The sequence below is a fragment of the Ictidomys tridecemlineatus genome, chromosome 3 (genome assembly GCF_052094955.1).
Source record: "Ictidomys tridecemlineatus isolate mIctTri1 chromosome 3, mIctTri1.hap1, whole genome shotgun sequence".
NCBI lineage: Eukaryota > Metazoa > Chordata > Mammalia > Rodentia > Sciuridae > Ictidomys > Ictidomys tridecemlineatus.
The window spans coordinates 137,714,869-137,737,245 of record NC_135479.1 but is presented as its reverse complement, the minus strand read 5'-3'; the positions used below and the strand labels follow the sequence as shown (position 1 = coordinate 137,737,245).

The window sequence follows — 22,377 nt, the reverse complement described above, 5'->3', positions numbered from 1 at the left end:
ATCCTCTGCTGGCTCACTCAGAGGCTATAGCTTTTTGTTCCAACTGCCACAGCAAATCTATGCTAGTAGGGAAAGAAATTTCCTTGGCTCAATGATAAGATAATATCAGAAAGCAATTTGTTAAAGAGCCTGCTATCCATCATCAGAATTTGGAACAATAATGATGCGTTGAAAGTAAGTATTCATTCCAGGTTTTTTTTTTATTTTCCTCCTCACAAATTCCTTCAGTTCCAATATCTCTTCAATAAATTGTTAATAGTATTTTGCTCTTTGTCTTTTTGAAAACAAGCCCAGGAATGAGAAGGCACCAACAGCAGCTGTCACCCATCCAATGGTACTTACTGCTCGGTTGGCCTAGAAGAAAACAAGAAATAAAAAATACATCTTATTCTATACCCATTTCTGTGTCTTAAATGAAGCTTTATTTTGTTTCCTAAACTGAATACCCATTTTAATGTACAATGAATAAAGTTCAATGCTAAATTAAAATTCTAGAAGAAAATGAAATAAAAGTATAATTTTTATAATTATGTAAATGATATAAATACACATTGATATGTACTATTTATATTTTGAAGCACTTGATAGTATATAGACTAGTTATGAACCCAGTACTACTGATCATCGCAGTACACTAGTAAAAGAGATAGAACTATTCCTGTTTTGTAAAACTTAAGAGCTTGTAAGTGATTTGCCCAAGGTCATACTACCAAGATGCTGAGAGATAAGCTGAGTCTTCTGGAACCCCATGCTCTTCCTCTAGCAGCCCCTACACCTCCTGAACATGCACTAGTTTGACTAAAGTCTGTATCAGGGTGAGTACAACGTGTATGGGTGGGCATGTTTCTCTGACTAAAGAATGTCTATCAATAAAATAAGGATAAGATCTAAGTTAAATACCTATAAGCTCTTATTTGGTAGATAAAATTTGTAGTCTGGTAAACAGATTTCAAGAAAAGTCAATACTGATGTTAACTATCATGTCAAATTAATTTCTCATATAGACAAAATAAAAATAAACCACTGTCAAGCTCAATTGTCCATAAAGGAGTTCAGATATTTATAGCTTTAATGGTATAAATCATCATCATGATGAGGGATCTAATGAATATTCATGGTTTTAATGACATTCAATGGATATTGCCTTCCATCCACATGGGTTTAAGTGCAATTTCATGACCCAAACAAAGGTCACATTCACACACTTCAGAGTCATCAGGTGTTCTGAAAGCAGCATTTGTATTCTTGGGTGTAAGGATCAGGCAAAACATTTTTCTCAAATGACTTGGGGAACAGTCCAATAGTTGGAAACTTGACCTAGGTCACGTTTGCCTATGCCTTCTGTCTAACCAACAGGGTTCCAGCCTGGGCCTGCCACCCACAGAGCTTCCCAGTTGGAAATAACAGGAAGGTCCAGGGCCAGGAAAGAGGCACAGAGAAGGAATATCTGCTCCAAGTATTTGAAGCATGTATTCCCTCAGGCCTCTAATTGTGATCACTGCCTCTGCTAACCTGTAGTTGCTAGGGAGAGTAGTACTGACATCAATTTGCCCTGAGTCCTGAGAAACCCTATTTTAGTTTATAATTTTAGCTTTGCTTATTTATTTATTTTATTTATGATGTTTAAATAATTACTACCTAAATTATTCCCTGTGAGAGAACAAGAAGTCAGAGCACCCCAAGCACATGGGGGTGAGGGGAAAGCAAGAAGATGTAGGATACAGGAAGAATTCCCAAGAAAGACAGGGGCACAATGATAATCAGCAAGGAGAAAGGATTGTAAATCAAGCCCAAACCTAGTATAATTCCAGACAGAAGCTGGGATCCCAGGAAGGTCTGGTACAGGGGAATGGAACAGCAATGACAGATGAAACTGCAATAAATGTCACTGGTACAGCTCTGGAAAAATCACAGGACCTTGTGCATAGGGTAGACCCAGAAAGGTGCAAGCCTAACTGACTAGGTATCTTTTAGCTTTTAGAAACACAGATGTTAAAGAAATCTCGTAACTATTAGAGGTTTGTGGAGGGGATGGGTAACCTGATCCCAAGCCAAAATTCATTGAGATTACAGGACAGATTTCATTACAATGAAATCACTTCCAGCAGTACATGCACTTTCCCAGGCCCCAAATGCTCACTCATTCCAAGTCCCATCATAAATAACAAAATCCTATTTGACTGGGACAGTCCCTTGGATTTACAATCAATGGGATCTGGCCTGCACAGGATTTTGACATCTGAGGATATTCTTGGTGAAGCAGCATGCACGGGAGCTCTTTATTTCATGGCTCACTTAGGGTGACTCTGCAGACTTTATATCTGGAGGCCTCTGTCTGTGGGCCATTAATAAAGGCCTCATTCTGGGGATCCGTGCATGCCCACTGAAACATTAACTAATCTGGAGTGGCTGTGTACAGATATCAGCATAGCAGGGTCACAGATGACTACAGGGTATATCAAATGTCTCCTTTCTGAGACCCGAAGGCTCCAGTGGTGCATTGAAGCACAGGCAGGGTGTCATCATGTGTTGTTGTCATCAGGTTTATTCAAGTATGTGGTCACATTTTAACCCATCGTGACCCACTATCCTATATAGAAATGAATATCTGAGATGTGATGGATTATTAATTTGTTGGAACTATAACATTAAAAATATTGTTTTTCAAATTTTTGGAAAACACAGAAAAAAAGCCATAGAATAAGAGAAAACATTTGCATGATAAAATTTGACAAAGGATTGTTACCCAAAATACACAAAGAAACACAAAATTCAATTGGAAAATGAACAACCCTATTAGAAAATAGGGAAAAGGCACATCAAGAGACATATCACCAAAGATGATCTGGACTTTGCAAAAAAAGCATATGAAAAGGTATCATACATATCAGTTAGCTACAAATTAAAACAATAATAAAATGCTGGTGAGGATGTGGAACAAGGGAGCTCCCATTCATTCTGAAGGGGAATGCAAAATGGTATGACCACCTTGGAAGACAGTTTGGCAGTTTTAAGAAATAAGATATGAGATGTTGATGGTGAAGGAGAATGTATGTTTAAAGAAAGAGGAGAGAACTCAGCTTGATTTCCCTGTGATCCTAAAAACTGCTCTAAAAAACTGTCATTTAATTTTTTTTTAAATACAGAAAAATAAAGAAAAAGGAGGATGGGATGACATCCTTCCACCCTTCTTATAATTTTTGTGCATTTTTAACTTTTTAAATTGTAGAATTACATAGCCATTTTCTAAGAAAATGTTTCTAAATTCAAGGCCCCTAAGCCTTAAGGGGATCCAAAAAAGCTAATCTAATACTAGCCATTATTTAGTAATAATATTAGCACTAGCTATTACTTAATAGTAATGATGTTAATTATTAATGAGTAATCCAAGTTCTGCAGTTTCTGATGGGGATTTTATTGGATCTAACAAAGATATAAAAAAATTCTAAAATAAACGTAATTAAAATATCCATTGTTGGCATGCTGTTCATCAGGATAAATAATGCATAACATAGTATGCTAAGAGACCTCAAATATGTCCCAGATCTTTTAAAACAACCTCATTGTAGAGAGTATAAAATAGATAATGCACCCTAGGTCGCCTAGCTAAGTGGTAGAGATTGGGTTCCTGCTCACATCAGCAGAACACTAGCAGTCAGGGAGGCTCCTAAGGCTGACACTGCACCACTGTCATTAGAACATGCAGGAGCCAAGATCTACCACTGAATGAGGAGCAGTTTGTTTTTCGTGGGTATTAAGTCTGGGTATGAAAGATGAAAAGATGATGGGTTACAAGTTTGAATCAAAGCAATAACATGATTTTAACTACTTTTTATTTAATGTCACTTTTTTACCTTATTGAAGAATGATCACCATGCAAAAAGTCTACAGACACAAATATCCACAAACAAAATGTATACAAGTAGATATGTTTGGAAAGAAGTATACACTCAGGAAATCATCATCACAATCAATGCCATAAGCTTATCCATTACCTCCAAGTTTCTCCCATTACCTTTGCTGGACTTTATTGTATTGTTTTGTTCTTTGTTGTATTTGGGTGGTTCTTCTCCTTTCATGGCAAAAGCCCTTAACATAAGATGTATCATCTTAGCAAAATTTTGAGTATACAACAAACACAGTACTGTTAATCATTTGCACTGTTGTATAATATATCTCTGAACTAATTTACATATAACTGAAATTTGTGCCCTGTGACTAATACCTCCCCATTTCTAAAGATTCAAAAAATAAATAAATAAAAATCACTTGCTAAGTGCATTGAACAACTTTATCATTAACAAAGATGAGGAATGGAAACTGTTTCCTATCTATACTCGTTTTCAATGCAAAAGGTGAAGAGGAATTTGTGTGTGTCCTCTGTGTTCTGGCTCAAAAGCAACTGATCATTCCATGTGAACAGAACATTCATTATGTTAATGTACTTCCTAATGAGAATGAATTTCCAATTATATTATTTTCTAATGAAAACAAATGCATCCTTTCATTATGTTCTATCTCCAACTTTTCCAAGCTTTTGTGAGAAGAATTAAACCTCATTTCTTAGAAGTTTATATAATTGATCCACCATTTTAAAATACTAGAAGCCTTTAATAAATTTGAGTTTTTAGAATATTATTGAAATTGTACAGTTATTCTTTGAACTTTTAGTCTTCTTTTTAAAGTTTTTACAGGTGACAACTCCCTGGAGTTTAATAGGTATGAAGCTATTTTTGTTATTGTAATTTTAAAAATGAACACTTTTATATGTATTTTGGGTGAAGAGAACTTCCTCTTGTAACAGTTTTATGTATTTATTCTCTTTTATCACCTTAATAAACCTTTGGGCTAAAACATCAATGATGACACTGAATTGGCAGCAGAGCAAGTAGGGAAAGGGCAACTAAAGTAACCATGTGGTTAGCTGGGGGTCAGCTATACTATACAATAGTGATGATGACTGCCAAAATTACAAAGTACTTAAAGTTAATCTGTTAAAGGACTTGAAAGGCTTGATGATTCAAAGGATCTACTTAAAAAGCACAAAATTGCACTGAAAACTAACAATGCAAGGAAATAGAAAACATTTATAAACCCATCAAGGCATGTTATCAGTTGGCCTCTACAGGCCACTGGAAAAGAATCTCAGCATGACCATCTCTGTTTGTGGCAGATGCAGCCAGCAAAGCCAGCATTGTTTTCAGTATAGTCTCTTTAGTACATGAGGTTATTGATTTGAGACAGCTGCATGGTGGGGTAATAAGGAAAGTGTGGAGAACAGAAGGCAGGAAGACTAACAGAAACATATGGTCTCCATTCTACTTTAAGTCCCTTCCAGCTCAAAATTCATGATGTCCCCCTTTTAGTCTCAGCTTGATCATTGACTTACTTACATGACCCTAGACAACTCAATTTCCTTCTCTGTCCTTCAGTATTTTCATATTTTTCCCTTTTCTCTGTTGCCTGAGACTTTTATAATGGCAAACAGTTACTATGTTCTCAAGGTAAGAAATTTCTTGTGTCCCCTAAAGAAAACTCACCTGCTCTGAAACCCCTTCTCCATATCGAAGCAAAGTCACAAAATGCTCACAGTTGTTGACCAGTAAGTCATATGCCACCTCTTGTCCAATAACAAACTCTGACCGCTGCATGACTTCATCCACAGGGAGAGGGGAGTGCGTTTCATCATATTTGTTGTTTATTCGGTATTTGTCATTTCCTACTACTTCCTTCAAGAGCTGCATCTTCACCAGCGCCTTTGTGCTGAACACAGACTTGGCACTTGTAAATGCTGAAGGAATGCCATCTATAAGGACAATTCTGGTTAGCAAGGTTTAGTGACCCAGTCTAGTGAACTCCACTGCCATTTAAAGACTTTGGAAATGCTAGAATGCTTAGACCTAGCTCTGCTCCTTACATACCATTAAATAATAGCCCATTTAATCTTAGACATAGCTCTTACTCTGTGTTATCAATAATGCTCATACCATATGACTAGGAATGTATGAAAATTATTCTGAAATCTTGATTTTTTTTCCCATAGAACAAATTGGGTGAGAGCATCCTACCTATTCTTGGGAAATAAGTTCTCTATAGATTGGTGTTATTAAACATCTTGGTTATGTGTTTCTGACACAGTACAAATAAGATTATTGCTCACCTTTTCTATCACGCAGTTTCTTTCTCAGCATCTAAACCCTTAAGCCAACTAATTGAGGCTTAGCAGTAGTGCACTGTGACTAGGAGGCTTGTCTTTAGCACCTAAGCTGCCTTCCTTACCGGATCACCTCTTCATGTTTGTTCCTTAAACTAAACTTCAACATGGGGCCCTATTTCCTATTTTGAAACTTGTATGGTAACCCAGTCCTGTGAGAGACAACTTGGATCAGGATCAGACCCTGCTTTTCTCTTTCCAATTCCTTTGGCCAAGAAACTAAGTTCTGAAACTAAAGCTAACCTCAGTAGATACAATACCCCAGACCTGGCCCCTGTGGTGTCCTATCCCATGTTACAGGATCTGTGCCCTGCCTCTCCACCACAGCTGCTTCTCTTAGTAAGCACACACACAGAGGCTGCCAGGAATCTTTGTGTTCAGACCTATCACTATGAGTTCTTGTGGCTGAACAGGCAATTCCTCAAGGCCAAGGTCTAATGGCAGGCTCTGGTCTCTCTCAAACTGCCTATGACTGCTATGTCTGGCCATGTCCAGGTGACTCATGAGAGGAAAAGTGTCCATATAATCTGAATTTAGAAAATTTCTCCCTTATTAATAATTAAAAGCAAACTTTCTTTTCCATTATCCTCTGTCTATCCTCCTTCCCAATAGAGTAGTACTCTAAGTTAACTTTATACACTGAAAGTTTTACACATTACAAGCATATTTATCATAGTTAAAATTACTAAATTTTTTACTAGCCTGATGCAAAAAATCAGGAAATTGAAGCTCAGAGAGATAAACTGACTCAGAAAATATCACAGTAGTTAATAAGTGAAATGGAAATGAAATTTTACTCTACAGGATCAAATCTCACTACTTGAACCATGTTAATATGGACCTTAACGTGAAAACATTAATATGGAATTTCATAGTGGAAAATAAGAAAACGGCTCACATTATTTTCCAATGTGAAAACTGTAGAGATAATGTAGATGTGTGAGGCTACTTAGTGTTAAACACCAGACTTTGGAAATTAGCAGCTGTAATTGTAAATGTCATTTTATTTGCTATTTCCACTTACAATATTTTGGAACAAAAAGAAAATAACTCAAAATGTTGTAAAAAACATTTCATTAAAATTCTCAGAACTTCCTGTGATAGTTAGACTCAGGCCTACACACACTTATCTTTAAAGATATCTTTTAAAAAAGTATTCCATATTATTTGCATATATTATTCCTAATAAATTTGTGCTCATTAACTGTTTAGAAAATACAGAAAAATAAAGCATTAAGTTTTAAATAGAAATTACTCATCCCATCACCCAGAAATAACAATCATTATCACTTTGATGTACCTTTTTTTTTTTTTAAAGAGAGAGTGAGAGAGAGAGGGAGAGAGAGAGAATTTTAATGTTTGTTTTTTAGTATTTGGTGGACATAACATCTTTGTATGTGGTGCTGAGGATCGAACCCGGGCCACACGCATGCTGGGCGAGCGCACTACCGCTTGAGCCACATCCCCAGCCCACTTTGATGTACCTTTATGAATGTCTCTTACTAACACATGTATACGTACATGCATATGTATGTATGTATACAAGTTATTCTTTTGAAAACCAAGTATGATATTGCTTATTGCATTTTAATCTTCATTTTTCAAATAAATATTTTATCCATACTGTTTCCCATGCAGTTAAACAGGTCCAGGTTATTATTATTATTTTTTTAATGACTGTTATATTGGCTGTTGTTTTTAATCAACCCAGCTCCTTGTCCCATCACTGCCTGTTTCTTACTGGATGATTCTGTCTGAGCTAACCATAGTATCCTGTTGTTCTGGGCAAGGTGATGGTCCAGGCATAGGTATGGGACTTAGAGTGGACCATTTAGAATTACAACAGGCAGGGCTCTTTCCTATTAAGTTATAGACTTTATAAAATGAGAGTCTCAGACTGCTCTTCATCCTCAGTTTGTTAGAGAGACAAAGCCTGGGAGAATGAAGGCATAGGAAAAAGAATGCAGATATGAGTCCAAGAGTCCTAATTGTGCTCACATCCTACATTAGACTCCTCTGAGACCAGCATCACCTCTATCCTTTGTGCAGTTCCCTTCAGTGAAGCAATGGCTTTGCCTTTTTACCTTTTTACTTAAGCTAATTCTAGTTTTATTACATGCAAATAAATAATTCTGAAATACAGATACTAAATACTCTGTAGCTAAATAATAATTTGTATAACTGTTCCCCTATTGAACATTAAGCCAGTGTCGATTTTTTTAAACCATTATAAATGAGGGATAAGTAAAGGCCCTAACGCAGAAGTATTTGTACATATTTCTAAATAGTTCCCCAGACTCCTGGAAGTACAATTAGAGTCAGAGAATATGAACTCTTAAGACTTAATTCGTACTAAATTGCTTCTGTGACTGACACTATCAGTTTACATTTCCATTAACAATATCTTTGTGTTCATTTCGCTATTCCCTTATCAACACTGATTGCTATCACTTTTTATCCTTTGCTACTGAAACAGGCATGCAATCTTTGTTTTATTTTACAATTTGTAGATGACTACAAAGTTGAAATTTTTAAAAATGTGTGTTAGTTTTTGCTCTTGTTTTACAAACTGTTCACAATTCTTCATCCATTTGTTTGTTGGGATTTGGGGGTTTGCTGTCCTCTCAGCCTAGATTATCATTTCCCCAGATAGAATCTGACTTGTTTTCTCACCTCCTTCAAGTTTTTCCTCAAACAGCACATTTTTATGAATTTTTCCTGATCCCTTTATTTAAAATCACAACACCTCACCTCCATCTCCCTGCCTTTGGCACTTCTTATTCCACCTATTTGACTGATTTTTTTCTATATCACTTATCTCCCTTCTAACATTTACTACTGTAATTTGTTTTGGGAGTGTGTCTGTCTGTCTGTCTCTCTCTCTCTCTTAAAATATAAGCTTTACCATGCAAGGAGATGTCTACATATCTAACAGTATTCAGCACATACTAAATAATCTATAAATAGGTGTTGAATCATCTACTTGTGTTATATAAATATTCTGTAGCTAAATAATAATTTGTATTATTTTCTATAGTAATGCTTTCCTCATCCTGATCAATTTTAGCAACTCAAATTTTTTTTAATTCTCCCCTTAAATCCACAAATTCATGAATAATATAAATTACTTATATGCAAAATAAAAAATATTAAGTATTAAAATATGTTATAAGGATATTCAACTTAGTCATGTTTGAGCATGACTAATAAATAACCATCCCCAGATGGTTATTTATTCTTTAACTGTGATTTTTTTTTTAGTATAGAGGCTTTACATTTTAGCATTAATTGGCCTTTGTGATTTCTTCAATGACAATGTGCTTCCCTTAGAATGTCCTTCCTAAATCTAGATTAGCTTGATTTATTTACTTTCTACATTATATCTGTTTTATGATTTTGTTTATGATTTCTTCTTCTTACAAGAAAACTAAAAAACTCTAGGAGCTACTAGAAATAATCCTTACCTACAGGTGCTATGTTGATGACATAACCATCACCCAAGTACAGCGCCCAGTGCTGATAGCCAGGACGGAACACTTCAATCAAGTCCCCTGGGTGGGGGTTGACATGGTAGTCCAAACTGAAGCACCCATTAAGCGCCATCTGAAAGCACAGTCACAAGGATAATCTAGCTGATAAAAATGGCCAAAAGAGAATCAGTTCATGACTTTAACAGAAATGGAGGGCACAGAATTTATCAAGACTGTATTCCTTATTAAAGACTTAGACCCATGCCACTGTGCTTCTCTTGAAATGACACCAACACTGAATTATATGTGCAAGTAGTGAACAAATTTTTCTGCTCTTATTTTCTATAGTAATGCTTTTCTCATCCTGATCAATTTCAGCAACTCATTTTTTTTATAATTCTCTCCTTGAATTCATGAATAATATAAATTACTTATATGCAAAATAAAAAATATTAAGTATTAAAATATGTTTTATTTGGAAGAGAAAGGAGGAATAGAAAGTAAATGCTACATATATTTGTTTTACTGTGTAAATGCTCAATCTATGAGTTCACTAAAAAATACTACAAAGTTTCTATATGCTGGCACTTAGCATGAAACATCAGGATTCCTGAGCATAAGATCAGAAGTCTTTAGCCTTTTGTATTCAGCAAAGTAAAATCAAGGAGAAGAGGAAGCAGAGCAAGGTGGTTCTCAGTACAAGCAGGACAACTTAGAAGGCTGGGTGGTTTATCATATGGATGAATCAGTCTGAAAATTCTAAGTTGGTGAGGTTTTTATCTCCTTCTAAGTCAATACTCTTTGAAAAAAACATATAAGTCTCTGACAGCTGATTTTTATGAAGGATATATTTTCTATGTATGGCACAGAAGTAGAATAACTCAGCAAAAGAAAGTTACATCCATCCACAATCAGAGGAAGATTTAATGTTGTATGCATGTTGAATTTCTAATTGTCAACAGAGTATTCCTCATCATCTCACTCTAATGCAGACATGTACACTCATTTACAAAATAAATTCAAGTGCCAGAAATGGAAACTTCCAAATCATCTAGATTATGATTATAATAGCATAGGCTAAGGACTTGGGAATGCAGACTTTCTTTCTTTCTTTCTTTTTTTTTTTTTTTGGCACTCTAAAAGTCTTTTATACAGCAATTAATATTGGAAGGGTGTTTTCCCAAGTATTTGTGTGCCATCTGTTGAAAACTTCAATCATCACACTGTTACAGAAATGTGGCCAAATGTAAGCTGTCCATCTGTTGAAAAATAACTATTAAAACCCCTTTATAGAAACCATTAAGTCTATCCACCGTCACAAATATGACTGAGTCTTATTAATTTGACATCTCACAATTTGGCCACGTGGGGAATAAAAGGAAAATAGATAATATACCATGACATAAACAAATACATTTCCCATGAATAGAAATCAACAAGCACACACAGCTGCCTACTGGAATTTGGGATCTATTGTAGCTGAACTTATAATAATAACCACCATTTGAACAGGGAGCACTTTGTAATACAACTTCCTTTTTTAAGTGCACCATCTCAATTAACCCTAATTAAATGAAAAAAATGCTCACAACTATTTATTATATCATTACCCAATTTTACAGATAAAAGGTACCATAGCAAATGCCAACTTTGGAAAATACCCATTGAGACACTTATATTATAAAATAGAAAGGGAAAATAACTGGGCTAGGGGTTAATAATGTGAGCTTTTTTTTCCATCTTCTACTTGTTCTTTGTCAGTTCTATAATTTGGGGCAGGTTACTCAGACCCATTCTCAGTTTCCTCATTTTGAAGATAAGCATAAGAATATAGAGCTAACTAACTTATCTCAAATATCTGTTGAAAGAAACTAACTCTTGGTGAACTGGTTAAAAGTGGAGACAGGCTTTATGAAAACTGGCAAGATCTGGACAGGTGACGGTAAGGGAGAGGTGGTTATCTGCAAAGCTTGAGATTGGCTCATGACTGATAGGTGATTTTGGTTCCTTTTCCCCTCTTCTAACCACAATTGATAATTCTATGATAGACAATTCTACCTCAAAATTTTAATCTGTTTAACACATTTTCCATTTCTGACTTATGAAGTGTAAGTTAATTGATTACACAAAGTCTATCATATTTATATAAAGAGATAACAAGGAAAATATTTCACATAAGATATTCCTCCAGAAAACAAAGGGAGGAGCCTGAAGGGTAATGTGTAAGGGGATAAGTGGGTTTTGACACTCTTCTCTTAGAATTATAAGTTATTGCAAAATGAGACTTCAGATTCCATCAAATCCAATGGTCTCCAAACTTGTTTTAGCAGCAGGGACCTTGTATCCAACCAAATATCAGACCCACAAAAATGTAAAATGTAAAAAGAAACAGTGTCTGTGTGTAATCAGAAAGAGTGCAACTACCGCCTCCTTAGTTGCTATTGCTACTGAGGTTTCCTGGGATCCCAGTGCTATGAGGGAATAGAATGACATATTCCAACGACTGAAAGAAAATAACTGTTGAGGGCCACAGCCAGGATGACGCATGGCATTTTTGCCAGAAGTAGTGGTTGAGAGGAGTTCCCGTTGAGTTCCAGTTGAGCTCTCGCTGGGGATTCCCGGAGAATTCCCATTGGTTGGGGAAGTGCTGGAGGAGGGATATTTCCGGCTGCGGGTTGGATGAGCTGCGCGTGCGTGTTGGCATTCAGGAGAATTCCTGGGGAGCGTGTGTGGAGTGTGCTGGTGGAGTTCAGAAATAAAGTTTGTTCCTGCTTCAGTGGCTCGTGATTTGTGCCCAACCAGACTGTGGCAAATAACTACAGCCAAAATTTCTATCCAACTGAGACTTTACCTCAGAAATTCAGGAGAAATAAAGACCTTCTAAGATAAGCATAAACTGAGGGAATTTGTGACCACCAGACCAGCCTTATAGAAAATGTTTAAGGGAGTCCTACATCCAAAAAAGAAAGACACCTACCATCATGAACATATGAGAAAGAATAAATACTACTAAAAGATTGAGTATGCAAAAGAGAAAGAGAAAGGAATCAAACATTATCAATGCAATAAATTACCAAATCATAGAAATGAACTAGAGGAAGGAAAAAAACAAAGAATAAATAAAATACCTAGAAGAAAATCAACAAAATGATATCTCAGTCCTTATCCACCAAAAATAACCTTAAATATAAATAGATGAAATTCTCCAATAAAATATATAGGCTTGTTGAATTGTTTAAAAAGATGTCCAACAATATGCTGCCTACAAAAAAACATTCCTGACCAGCAAAGATACACAGACTGAAAGTGAAAGTATAGAAAACTATATTCCAAACAAAGGGAAGCCTAAAATGGGCAAGAGTAGCTATACTTACATCTGACAAAATAAACTTTAAGACACAAGCTGTAAGATGAGACAAAGGAGATCACAATATAATGTTTGCCGAGTCAATTTAATAAGAGTAAGATACAACAATTATAAATTAATATACACCTAATTTTGGAGCACCCATTTTATAAAACAAACACTGATAGACCTAAAAGGAGCATTACTCTGTAATACAACAATAGTGGGAGAGTTCAACACTCTGCTTTCATCAATGGTCTGCTCACACAGACCAAAAAACAAACAAAAAAATCAACAATGAAACATCAGTTAAAGTACACCACAAATCAAATGGGCAGGCACTTAATTCAATAGCTGCAGAATACACAATTTCTTTTAACAGTTTATAGAACCTTCTCTAGACTATACCATATATTAGGTTACAAAACAAACATTAACAAATTTTTTAAATGCAATCATATCGTGTATCTTTTTTAATCACAACTGAACATAACTAGAAGTCAAAAACAAAAGAAATTTTAGAAATTATATAAGTGCATGGAGACTGAACAATAAACTTTTGAACAAGCAGTTGGCCATTGAGGAAGTTAGAGAAAAATTTTAAAATTTTCTCAAAACAAAAATGGCACAACAAAGCCAAACTTGTGGGTGGTAGCAAAAGCAGTACTATGAAGTTTATAGCAATGAGCATCTGCTTCAAAAAATTGAAAGATTTCACATAAGCACCCTAATGAAGTATCTCAAGGACTTAAAAAAACAACAACAAACCAAACCCAAAATTAGTATAAGAAAATAAATAACAAAGATCAGAGCAGAAATAAACTAAATAGAGACTAAAAAAGTCTAAAAGATCAATAAATGAGAGGGTTCTTTGAAAAGATAAACAAAATTTCAAAACCTTTGACTTGACTAACCAACAAAAATCTGTGTCTACTCTCACCTCTATTATTCAATATAGTAATAGTTATAAAACAATTAGGCCAGAGAAAGAAATAAAAGGCATACAAATACGAAGGAAATCAAATTATCCTTGTTTGTATTATTTAAAATATTTACATATATAAATACATATTTAAATATTATACACACGCACCTTTAAAAACCACTAGAAGACTATTAGAATTGACCAAAAAAATTAAGGAAAGTAGCAGGATCCAAAATCAACATACAAAAATTTGTGGGTTTTTCTATACACTGATAACAAACTTATAAAGAATGAAACCATGAAAGAAGTAACCACAAAAAGCACTTAGGAATAGACTTAATTAAGGAAGTGAAAGACCCCTTCAATGAAAATTACAAAACACTGATGAAAGAAATTGAAGACACAAAAAGATGGAAAGACCTTCCATGTTCATTTAAAAAATTAATATTATTAAAATACCTATACAACCCAAAGTGATCTACAGATTCAATGCAACACCATCAAAATATTAATGACATTCTTCAAAGAACTAGAGAAAACCATCTTTAAATTTATATGCAAGCACAAAAGACCATCAACAGCCAATGCAATCTTTAGAAAACAGATCAAGGCATCACAATAGCTGTTTTTTTTTTTTGTTTGGTTGGTTTTTGTTGTTGTTGTTGTTGTTAACACCACCAGATTTCAAGAAATACTACAGAGTCACAGTAACAAAAACAGTATGATATTGACATAAAAAGAGAAGTACAAGTACAGATCAATGGACCAGAACAGAAATCCCAGAAATAAACCCATACATCTGCAGCCAAATGATTCTCAACAAAGGTGTCAAAAACACACATTTGAGAAAGAACAGTCGCTTTCATAAATGGTGTTTGAAAAATTGGTTATCCATAAGCATAAGACTGAAACTTGATACCTAAGACTGAAACTTGATACCTATCTCCCACCCTATACAAAAATCAGTTACAAATGGATCAAAGACCTAAATGTGTAAGAACTGAAATCGTGAAACTACTAGGAAGAAATAGGGAAAATACTTTAAGGCATTGGTGCAGGCAATGATTTTCTGAATGGAACCACCAAAGCATATGAAACAAAAGCAAAAATAGACAAATGAGATTAAATCAACTAACAAGCTTTCCCACAGCAAATGAAACAATCAACATTGTGGAGAAACAACCAACAGAATGGGAAAAAATATTGCAAACTATACATCTGACAAGGGGTTGTCAGAATATATATATAAGGAAGTCAAAAAACTCAACAAAGAGGAGGAGGAGTTAGAAGGTAGGGGAGGAGGAGGAGGAGGAGGAAGGAGAAGAAGTAGTAAGAGAAAGAGAAGGAGAAGGAAAAGGAGAAGGAGGAGAAAAATAATAAGCCAGGCACAGAAAGATAAGTACCACATTTTCTCTAAAATCTGGGAGGAAAGAAAAAAAAGTCAATTTGAAAGTAGAATAGTAATTACTAGAGATTAGGAAGAAGAGTGTGAGGAGGGTATAAAAAGGGTGGTGTACATTATATGCATGTGTTTATATTCCATATGTATACATGGAATATTAAACTGAACCTCAATAATATGTACAATTAGTATGTGTCAACACAAAAAGAAAACTGTGCTGAGGTATAGTATGGAACAAAATGCAACATTTCTTTTTTCAGAGCTATGGATTGAAACAAGGGCCTTCAATATATTGGGCAAGCATTCCAACATTGAGCCACATCCCAGCTCTCCATAACCTGTAACAATTATTGATATATGCAAAATCTGAATGAATCTCCAGAGAAGTATGCTGAATGGGGGGCATACTTCATAATCCCTGATATATAACAACCTTGAAATGCCAAAGTTATAAAAATAGAGAATGGATCATGGTTGTCAGGGGCTATGGAAGTGATGGAAGAACATGGTGTGTCTATAAAAATGTAAAAGGGAGAATTCTAGTGGTGACTTGTTAACAATTGTGAGCTGATTATTATGATCACTATTTTACAGATGAGGAAACAAATGGAGTCTCTGATGAGTTACATGCCAGACCTAATGTCACACGGGTAGAAAGTAACAAAACTAGAATTTAATTTTAGGTCTTCATACTTCAGAAGTATGAAGTATGAAGACCTAAAATTATACCTTTTTTATACCATTGATTAATATCATTAATCAAAGGAATAACTAAATAACATTTCATCTTTTCCCTTCTTTCAAACACCTATTAGATGGAGAAGCTGTAAAAGCACATAAATATGTATTTCACATAAACATTTATATGCACAACCAATGAGTAATGGGAAGTGGAGTATTGCTAGAGAATCCCTGCATCTCTCCTGCCCAGGAAGTGTCAAGGTGGAGCAAGAAGCATCTATAAAGTTCCTAGACTCAAACCTTAGGCAAATGGCTATAACTTGTGTGCTTGTCTAATGTGATTTACCTGGACCACATCTATCAATTTCATCCAGGCACAGATGTGTAATATGGTACTTTATAAGTTTGAGATAACACAGAACCAATTAAAGATACATTTAAAAAGTCCCCTACTACAATCTCTGTGTCACCTTTAAGGTAAAGATGTTTCAATTTAACAGTTCATTTGCACAGAACTGCATGACTCGGTTATAATATAGTAGTATGAGGGTAAGACTTTCATCTTTGTAGCAGAAATTTCCCATTTCCATTGCCAAAACAGGCTGCTCTGTTTATAGCTCCATCTTGGTCCCTAGGGATGCATCAAAAGAAGTAAGTGTTTCCTGTATAGTCAGGGACAGAGTGGAATTCTCAGCCTCCTGATGTGATTTGGACCCTTTCCCATTTCAGCTGAATTCTCTATAATACTGCTACACTGAAGTGCTTCCTTGAAGCCCTGTGCTACCAGACTGGTGCATCTCAGACCCTCACAGCTACATGAATCCTTGGTCCAACAATCTCACTCTACTGCTGAGTTCCACTCCAGGGTAAATTAACTATCCTCAGCAACAGCACCACCAACATGTTCTGCTTGGAATCTTCCAAAGTTCCCCATCACTGACTCCCAGTTTTGTTTTCTTCATAATTTTGGCCTCTATGCATCCTATATTCTAGGTAAATCAAACCATTTTCCAACACACATATCTGGAGGTGATGGCTGCTGTTTCTGATGCTGGATTTGTTTTGGGATTTTGTTTGTTTTGCTAACATTTAACCTTCTACCTGAAATTCCCACTTCCAAATGTCCCCAAGCAAAGATCCAGATCAGATGCCACCTCTCCCCTTAGGTCTTTCTCCAATCAGCCAGAAAGACATCTCCTTTTGATTTTCCATACAGCATTCTCTCCAACGGCCCATCCCACTTTCTACACCTGTGTCAGTTAAGTGGTGTCTGGGGAATTTTCTCTTCTGCCCCATATGGAAGGCTGGTTCTTGTTCATCTCTAGACTTTCAATTCGTGGCAGAGTGTTTGGCACAAACACAAACTACCAAGCCAATGTTTCATAAATGGAGGAATAAGAAACTCAAGCTCAGAGAGGTCACAAGTGGCTGAATTTTCCCATTACATGAGTCATATTCATAATCCTGAATGCCAAATAGCACCATAAAATGCTAAGATAATCTTGACCACTAGTACTACTATTCATATTCATTTCAGTGAAGGATAGTAGGTGTGAAAAGTTTTGATAAGAAGACTGCTTCTAGTCCCAGTTCTGCCACTTAATAGCCTCCTCAGTGGAGGAAGCAAGTCTCTTTCGCCCTCTACCCCCGCTGCGGACTCAGTGCCTTCATTTGGGGGAGGGGAAGGGGATGAATTAGATCAGATGCTCTCTAACCCTCTGAGCTTTTCCTCTTGTGAAAGAGGTTCCCGGGCATCTAGAGGTCCTCCTTCCCTTCGCCAGCACACTTCACTCTAAAGCCCGGGGTCTCCCCTCACCCGGCAGCAGGTGCTGATGTCCCGGGTTCTCCCTGGCTCGCAGTTGCGGACCCTCCTCCTAGAGAATCCGGGACGACTCCATCAGTACCCGGAAGAGGCCAAGCCGTAGCGGTGGACCCCCACTGGCCTGCCACCAGCCACTGGCCTGCCACCAGCGCCAACGCCAGCCCTTCCGCGGGCGCCAGGAGCGCAAGGCACTGCGTTCGGGACGCAGCAGCGCACGCGCCCCACGCTTCACGCTCAGGGCCGTCGGCTCCGCCCCCGAGGTGGGGGCACGGCCTCCAGAGGCCCGCTCTTCCCCGCCCGGAGCTCCAGCCCTCGGCCCTGCGGGTTCATCTTAGTTTGACCCTTTATTTATACCCACCTCCATACACACGCTGCACACGCTGCACACGCTGCACACGCTGCACCCGCCTCGACCCAAAAGCACATACATCGCACGCCCCATGCACAAAGAACCACAGGAATCCAGCGCTCAGAGCGCAACCTCAAGCAGTTACATCCCATCCCGGCCAGCCACTTGGATCTTTCTGCAACTAACTTTCATGATACCTGGCGCTGTGCTAGGCGCTTCTGTTATAAAGGTAACCCATCTAGTGGAATCTAGACACGTTAGTATATCCTCATCAGCAATTCACATTACACCCTGTTCTAGCTCTACATGAATTCCTCCAGGGAGGAAGAGATCCTGGTCCCTGCACTCCCAGAAAGCATCCAGGAGCGAGGATACACAAAAGCCAATTCCTTTTGGATTCCTCCCTGTCACCATTCCCAGGCCCAAGGTTTACAGAGTCGGGAGAAGCAAGAAGATAGTTGGAAAAAGCATGAGTATCCCCCCCGCTGGGCCTCCTGGTACTGGTTTCCCCCAGTGGGAAATTTACCTGTCTCTGGATAGGATGGGTTCTTTATTAAAGACCAAATTCTCTCAAGAAGCTCATTCCCCTCCCCGCCTACCCTGCCCTGCCCTGCCCTGTCCCTGAAAAGGATCCTAGTTCTAGACAGATGAGCAGAGCAAGTCCCTTATTCAGGGTGACTCAGATTCATGTGACAAAGCAGGGCCTAACTGACTCTTCCAAGCCAGGTAGGCCAGCAGAGGTCTCCAGGAATACAGCCCTGTAAGTTTAAAAATAAATCTGGGCGTGGAGAGTATCCTTTTACTCACTGATTAGAACAACAACAAAAAGACGTCTTCGAAGACGACAAAGATGGGCCAGAAATACTAACCAGCTAAGTAACCAGCTAAGTAAGGAAGCCTTGGTAGAGTCTTAAGTGGACCTTTTGGGGCACTGCAGAGCTCTTCTTTAACTATTTCCTCCCAGCCACTTGAACCAACTAACCTTCATGATACCATGTGCTAGGCACCAGGGTTGCAAAGATTACCTATCTTGTTGCACCTAGAAATGTTAGAATACACTCATCAGAAATACACAGTACACTATATTTTAGCTCTAGGTTTTTATTGTGATGTAAATGGAATTTCAGTTAAAAGGATTCCCCCCCCTACTGATTCAAAAGCTAATATAGCTAGCTGATTTTATGTGTTATTCATAATAAGAACTATCTAAATATGCAGCTGGGTTGTTTTGTTTGTTTGTTTGTTTGTTTTTTAAGGAATTGGGTTCAATTAAGAAAATCATGGGTAAACTTGCATGATCTGAAACTTGAGATCTGTTTTTGGTAACTCTGGAAACATAGAGTGCCCAGAAAGTCATGGAAAGTATTTGAAATCTAGATATCGTTGGCAAACAAAATTTTGGCAAAGTAGAAACTAGAATGTTTGGGAAGTCATAACTTTGTTATTTTTATGTGCTAATATTTTTCTTACAGGTTTCCTATTTAATATATAGTTAGAGTTATAAACTGAATCTGATATGCCTTTCAATATCTTGTTAATGTCTCAAAGAGAAAGCCATAAATATGCATTTATTTTATTATGCTCCTCAACTACTTCAATTGAGTCATCACTGAAGGAAGTGGTTCATGATTTTATACAGGAGAGTTACTGTGAGCATTTATAAAGCCATCCCGCTTATGAGCTAAATTTATTATGTTTGCCAGGTTAATCTGTTTTCTCTAATCGGACACTTAATCATCCAGTCTCCTCCCTGCATTATGGATTCATGAATGTGAACTGAGGAGAGTTGCTCAGTCAGGGCAAGATGATAAATTATCTTTTCATTTTGGGGATATTTGTGATTAAATGCCTCATAATAGAATTAAAATGAAATAAATCTTGTGATTTTAGTTCTAGATTCCTGCCAGGTATAGATAAAATGCATTCAATGTCTGAATGGAGTTTATAGGAGAAACACAGCTTTGTAGTACAGGAGGGCCGAGTCTTCCCTTATATCTATCAGTGGTTGATCTCTGGTGGTACTCTATTGGATTAGCAGCTCAGAATTAACATTTCCATTCATAAATGAGGCATTAGTCTTGGGGCAGAAATAGGCAAAGTTTGAATCTAGAGCTATAATCTTGGGATCTAGAAAGCTGTGCATGGTACACAGTAGGAGCAGATGTTAGATTACAGCCAAATTACCAGTTCCCCATTATTTTGGCTATTAAATGGACAGCACTTTCAGTTGCTGCCTTGTTGGGTTTAAACATATTGAAATAACCATAATGGAGATGATTTAGTCATGTTTGGTATTAAATAAATAGTCCACATTCTAGCAAAAGGTCTGTGAGGGAACAAAAGTCATTATTTGTGTTTTTAACACATAGAGACTAAAATAAATTGGCATTGCTAGCATTGTGTGATACTAATGGAGGCCTCAAAACGAGCCTGTATATATTTCTGTGTATTTAGATATCTTGTTGGTAGTAAGGCACTTTCATATCTTTTGTGCATTTGACGCTGACAACAAACCTGTGACTGTTCAGCTCCTGGCAGTTACTGTGAGACCTGAGACTTGGAGCTGTGGACAGAGGGTAGAACTGAAGCCAGGACTTAGTCAAAAGCCTTCCTCTATCCAAACACCTCTTTCATTAGACAGCAAAAGCAAAGTATTGCATTTATTTATTTGTTTATTGTGTGGTGCTGGGGATGGAACCCAGGGCCTTGTGCATGCTAAAGACACACTGTATCATTGAGCTACACCACAGCCCTAAAGCCTTATTTTTAGATTCAAAAAGAGCACAGGTTAGGGGCTGGGATTGTGGCTCAGCGGTAGAGCACTCCCCTAGTACGGGCAGAACCGGGGGTTTGATTCTCAGCACCACATAAAAAAAAAAGCATTGTGTTGTGTCCATCTACAAAAAAAAAAAAAAAAAAAAAAGATTTTCTCTCTCTTGGGCTGGGGATGTGGCTCACGGGGCCTGGGTTCTATCCTCAGCACCACATAAAAATAAAATAAAGATGTTGTATCTGCCGAAATATAAATTCAAGTATCTTAATAATTAAAGGTAAAATAAATAAACATTGTCTACATGCTGTTAAAAAAAATAAGAACCACAAAAATAAAAGATCTGTACAATACAAGCTGAATAAGACCTGGTATGAAGATGGTCTTTTGAAGATCTCATGGCCTTAAAGGAGATATCTGCAGAGATGATACATTGGCTACATTAGCACCATGAGTGAGAGTTGAGACATTGTTCTGATAGCTCCAACACTGGCCCTCAGATTCCATGCTATTAAAGTAAAAGCTTTTTCTTTGACTTGAAAGTGCAGACACAAGTGCTCAGATTGTATTTTTTTTTTTTTGTACAAATTTTTCAGGCTTCTCTTTCATTCTGCTTTGTGCTTTCTTACTCAATATGCTTAAAACTTAAAAATTTGTTTTCTTGTAGATTCCTCAAGTCGTGCACATCCAAGATAAGAGTGGCCTCTGTGATTGCTGCTTTCCAATGCTGATGTTCATTTGAAATGACTAAGTTGGTAAATTCAGCAGACTCAAATCTCTGGGGACAGTTAAGAGGAATGGATAGAGAAAGGAATGATTCAATGGAGTCTAGGACAGAGGCACAGAAACTTGTCAGTAAATGGATACCCCTTCTGTAGAAGTAGCCTGTGTTCTGCCCAAGAAAAAGACAATGTAAAAGCCTCAGGCAGGGAGACAGAAGTCTTGGGTTCCAGTCTCAGCTCAACCCCTTGCTAGCAGTATTACATGGGGCATGGTCCTTACACACTTTCTGAGCCTCTGCTTATACATGTATGAGATGGGAAAAATCTGTGACCATGGCAGTCCACAGTCACAGATTTTTTACTATATAAAAAGCTTAATGGATATAAGAAAGAATAATTTAAACTTAAGTTTATCAATAAATATGACAGAAAGAAATCTTTAAAAATCACCCTTAAATTTCACCATATTTAGGAAGAAAAATGGTTAAATATATGCATAGTATTCCTATAATTGCTTTTCTGAGTTATCACTTTTCACATTTAAATTCAGAGCAAGTTGCCTTATTTATTAATTGTAACATTTTCATACTATAAATATGTCACTTGAAAGTGATCCTGCCATGTAGTTAAGCCTTTTATTTTGGTTTTTATTTTAGTTATGTCTTTTATTTGTCTA

General features: G+C 36.9%; 1 protein-coding gene across 3 annotated transcripts; it reads right to left on the bottom strand.

Moving 5' to 3' along the window:
* Positions 1 to 181: 181 nt before the first annotated feature.
* Positions 182 to 18,089, bottom strand: Plaat1 (phospholipase A and acyltransferase 1). 3 transcript variants are annotated; one of them, XM_078043879.1, is made up of 5 exons: positions 17,855 to 18,089; positions 9,679 to 9,817; positions 5,541 to 5,806; positions 3,996 to 4,089; positions 182 to 354 (listed from the first exon to the last, which is right to left on the bottom strand). In XM_078043879.1, the coding sequence occupies exons 2-4, from the start codon at positions 9,815 to 9,817 to the stop codon at positions 4,012 to 4,014; spliced, it is 483 nt and encodes a 160-aa protein (XP_077900005.1). In that variant the 5' UTR covers positions 17,855 to 18,089; the 3' UTR covers positions 182 to 354; positions 3,996 to 4,011. The 3 variants fall into 3 exon arrangements, with proteins under 3 accessions (XP_077900005.1, XP_077900004.1, XP_005338476.1); XM_078043878.1 differs by having other exon boundaries at positions 4,016 to 4,089; XM_005338419.4 differs by lacking the exon at positions 3,996 to 4,089 and having other exon boundaries at positions 17,855 to 18,085.
* Positions 18,090 to 22,377: the final 4,288 nt, after the last annotated feature.

Coding starts and splice junctions, on each gene's coding strand:
- Plaat1 (XM_005338419.4), bottom strand. CDS start 9,817: ATGGCGCTTAATGGGTGCTTCAGTTTGGACTACCATGTCAACCCCCAC. Junction 5,807..9,678: donor CATCAACATAGCACCTGTAG/GTAAGGATTATT, acceptor TTGTCCTTATAG/ATGGCATTCCTTCAGCATTT. Junction 355..5,540: donor GAGAAGGGGTTTCAGAGCAG/GTGAGTTTTCTT, acceptor GTTTTCTTCTAG/GCCAACCGAGCAGTAAGTAC.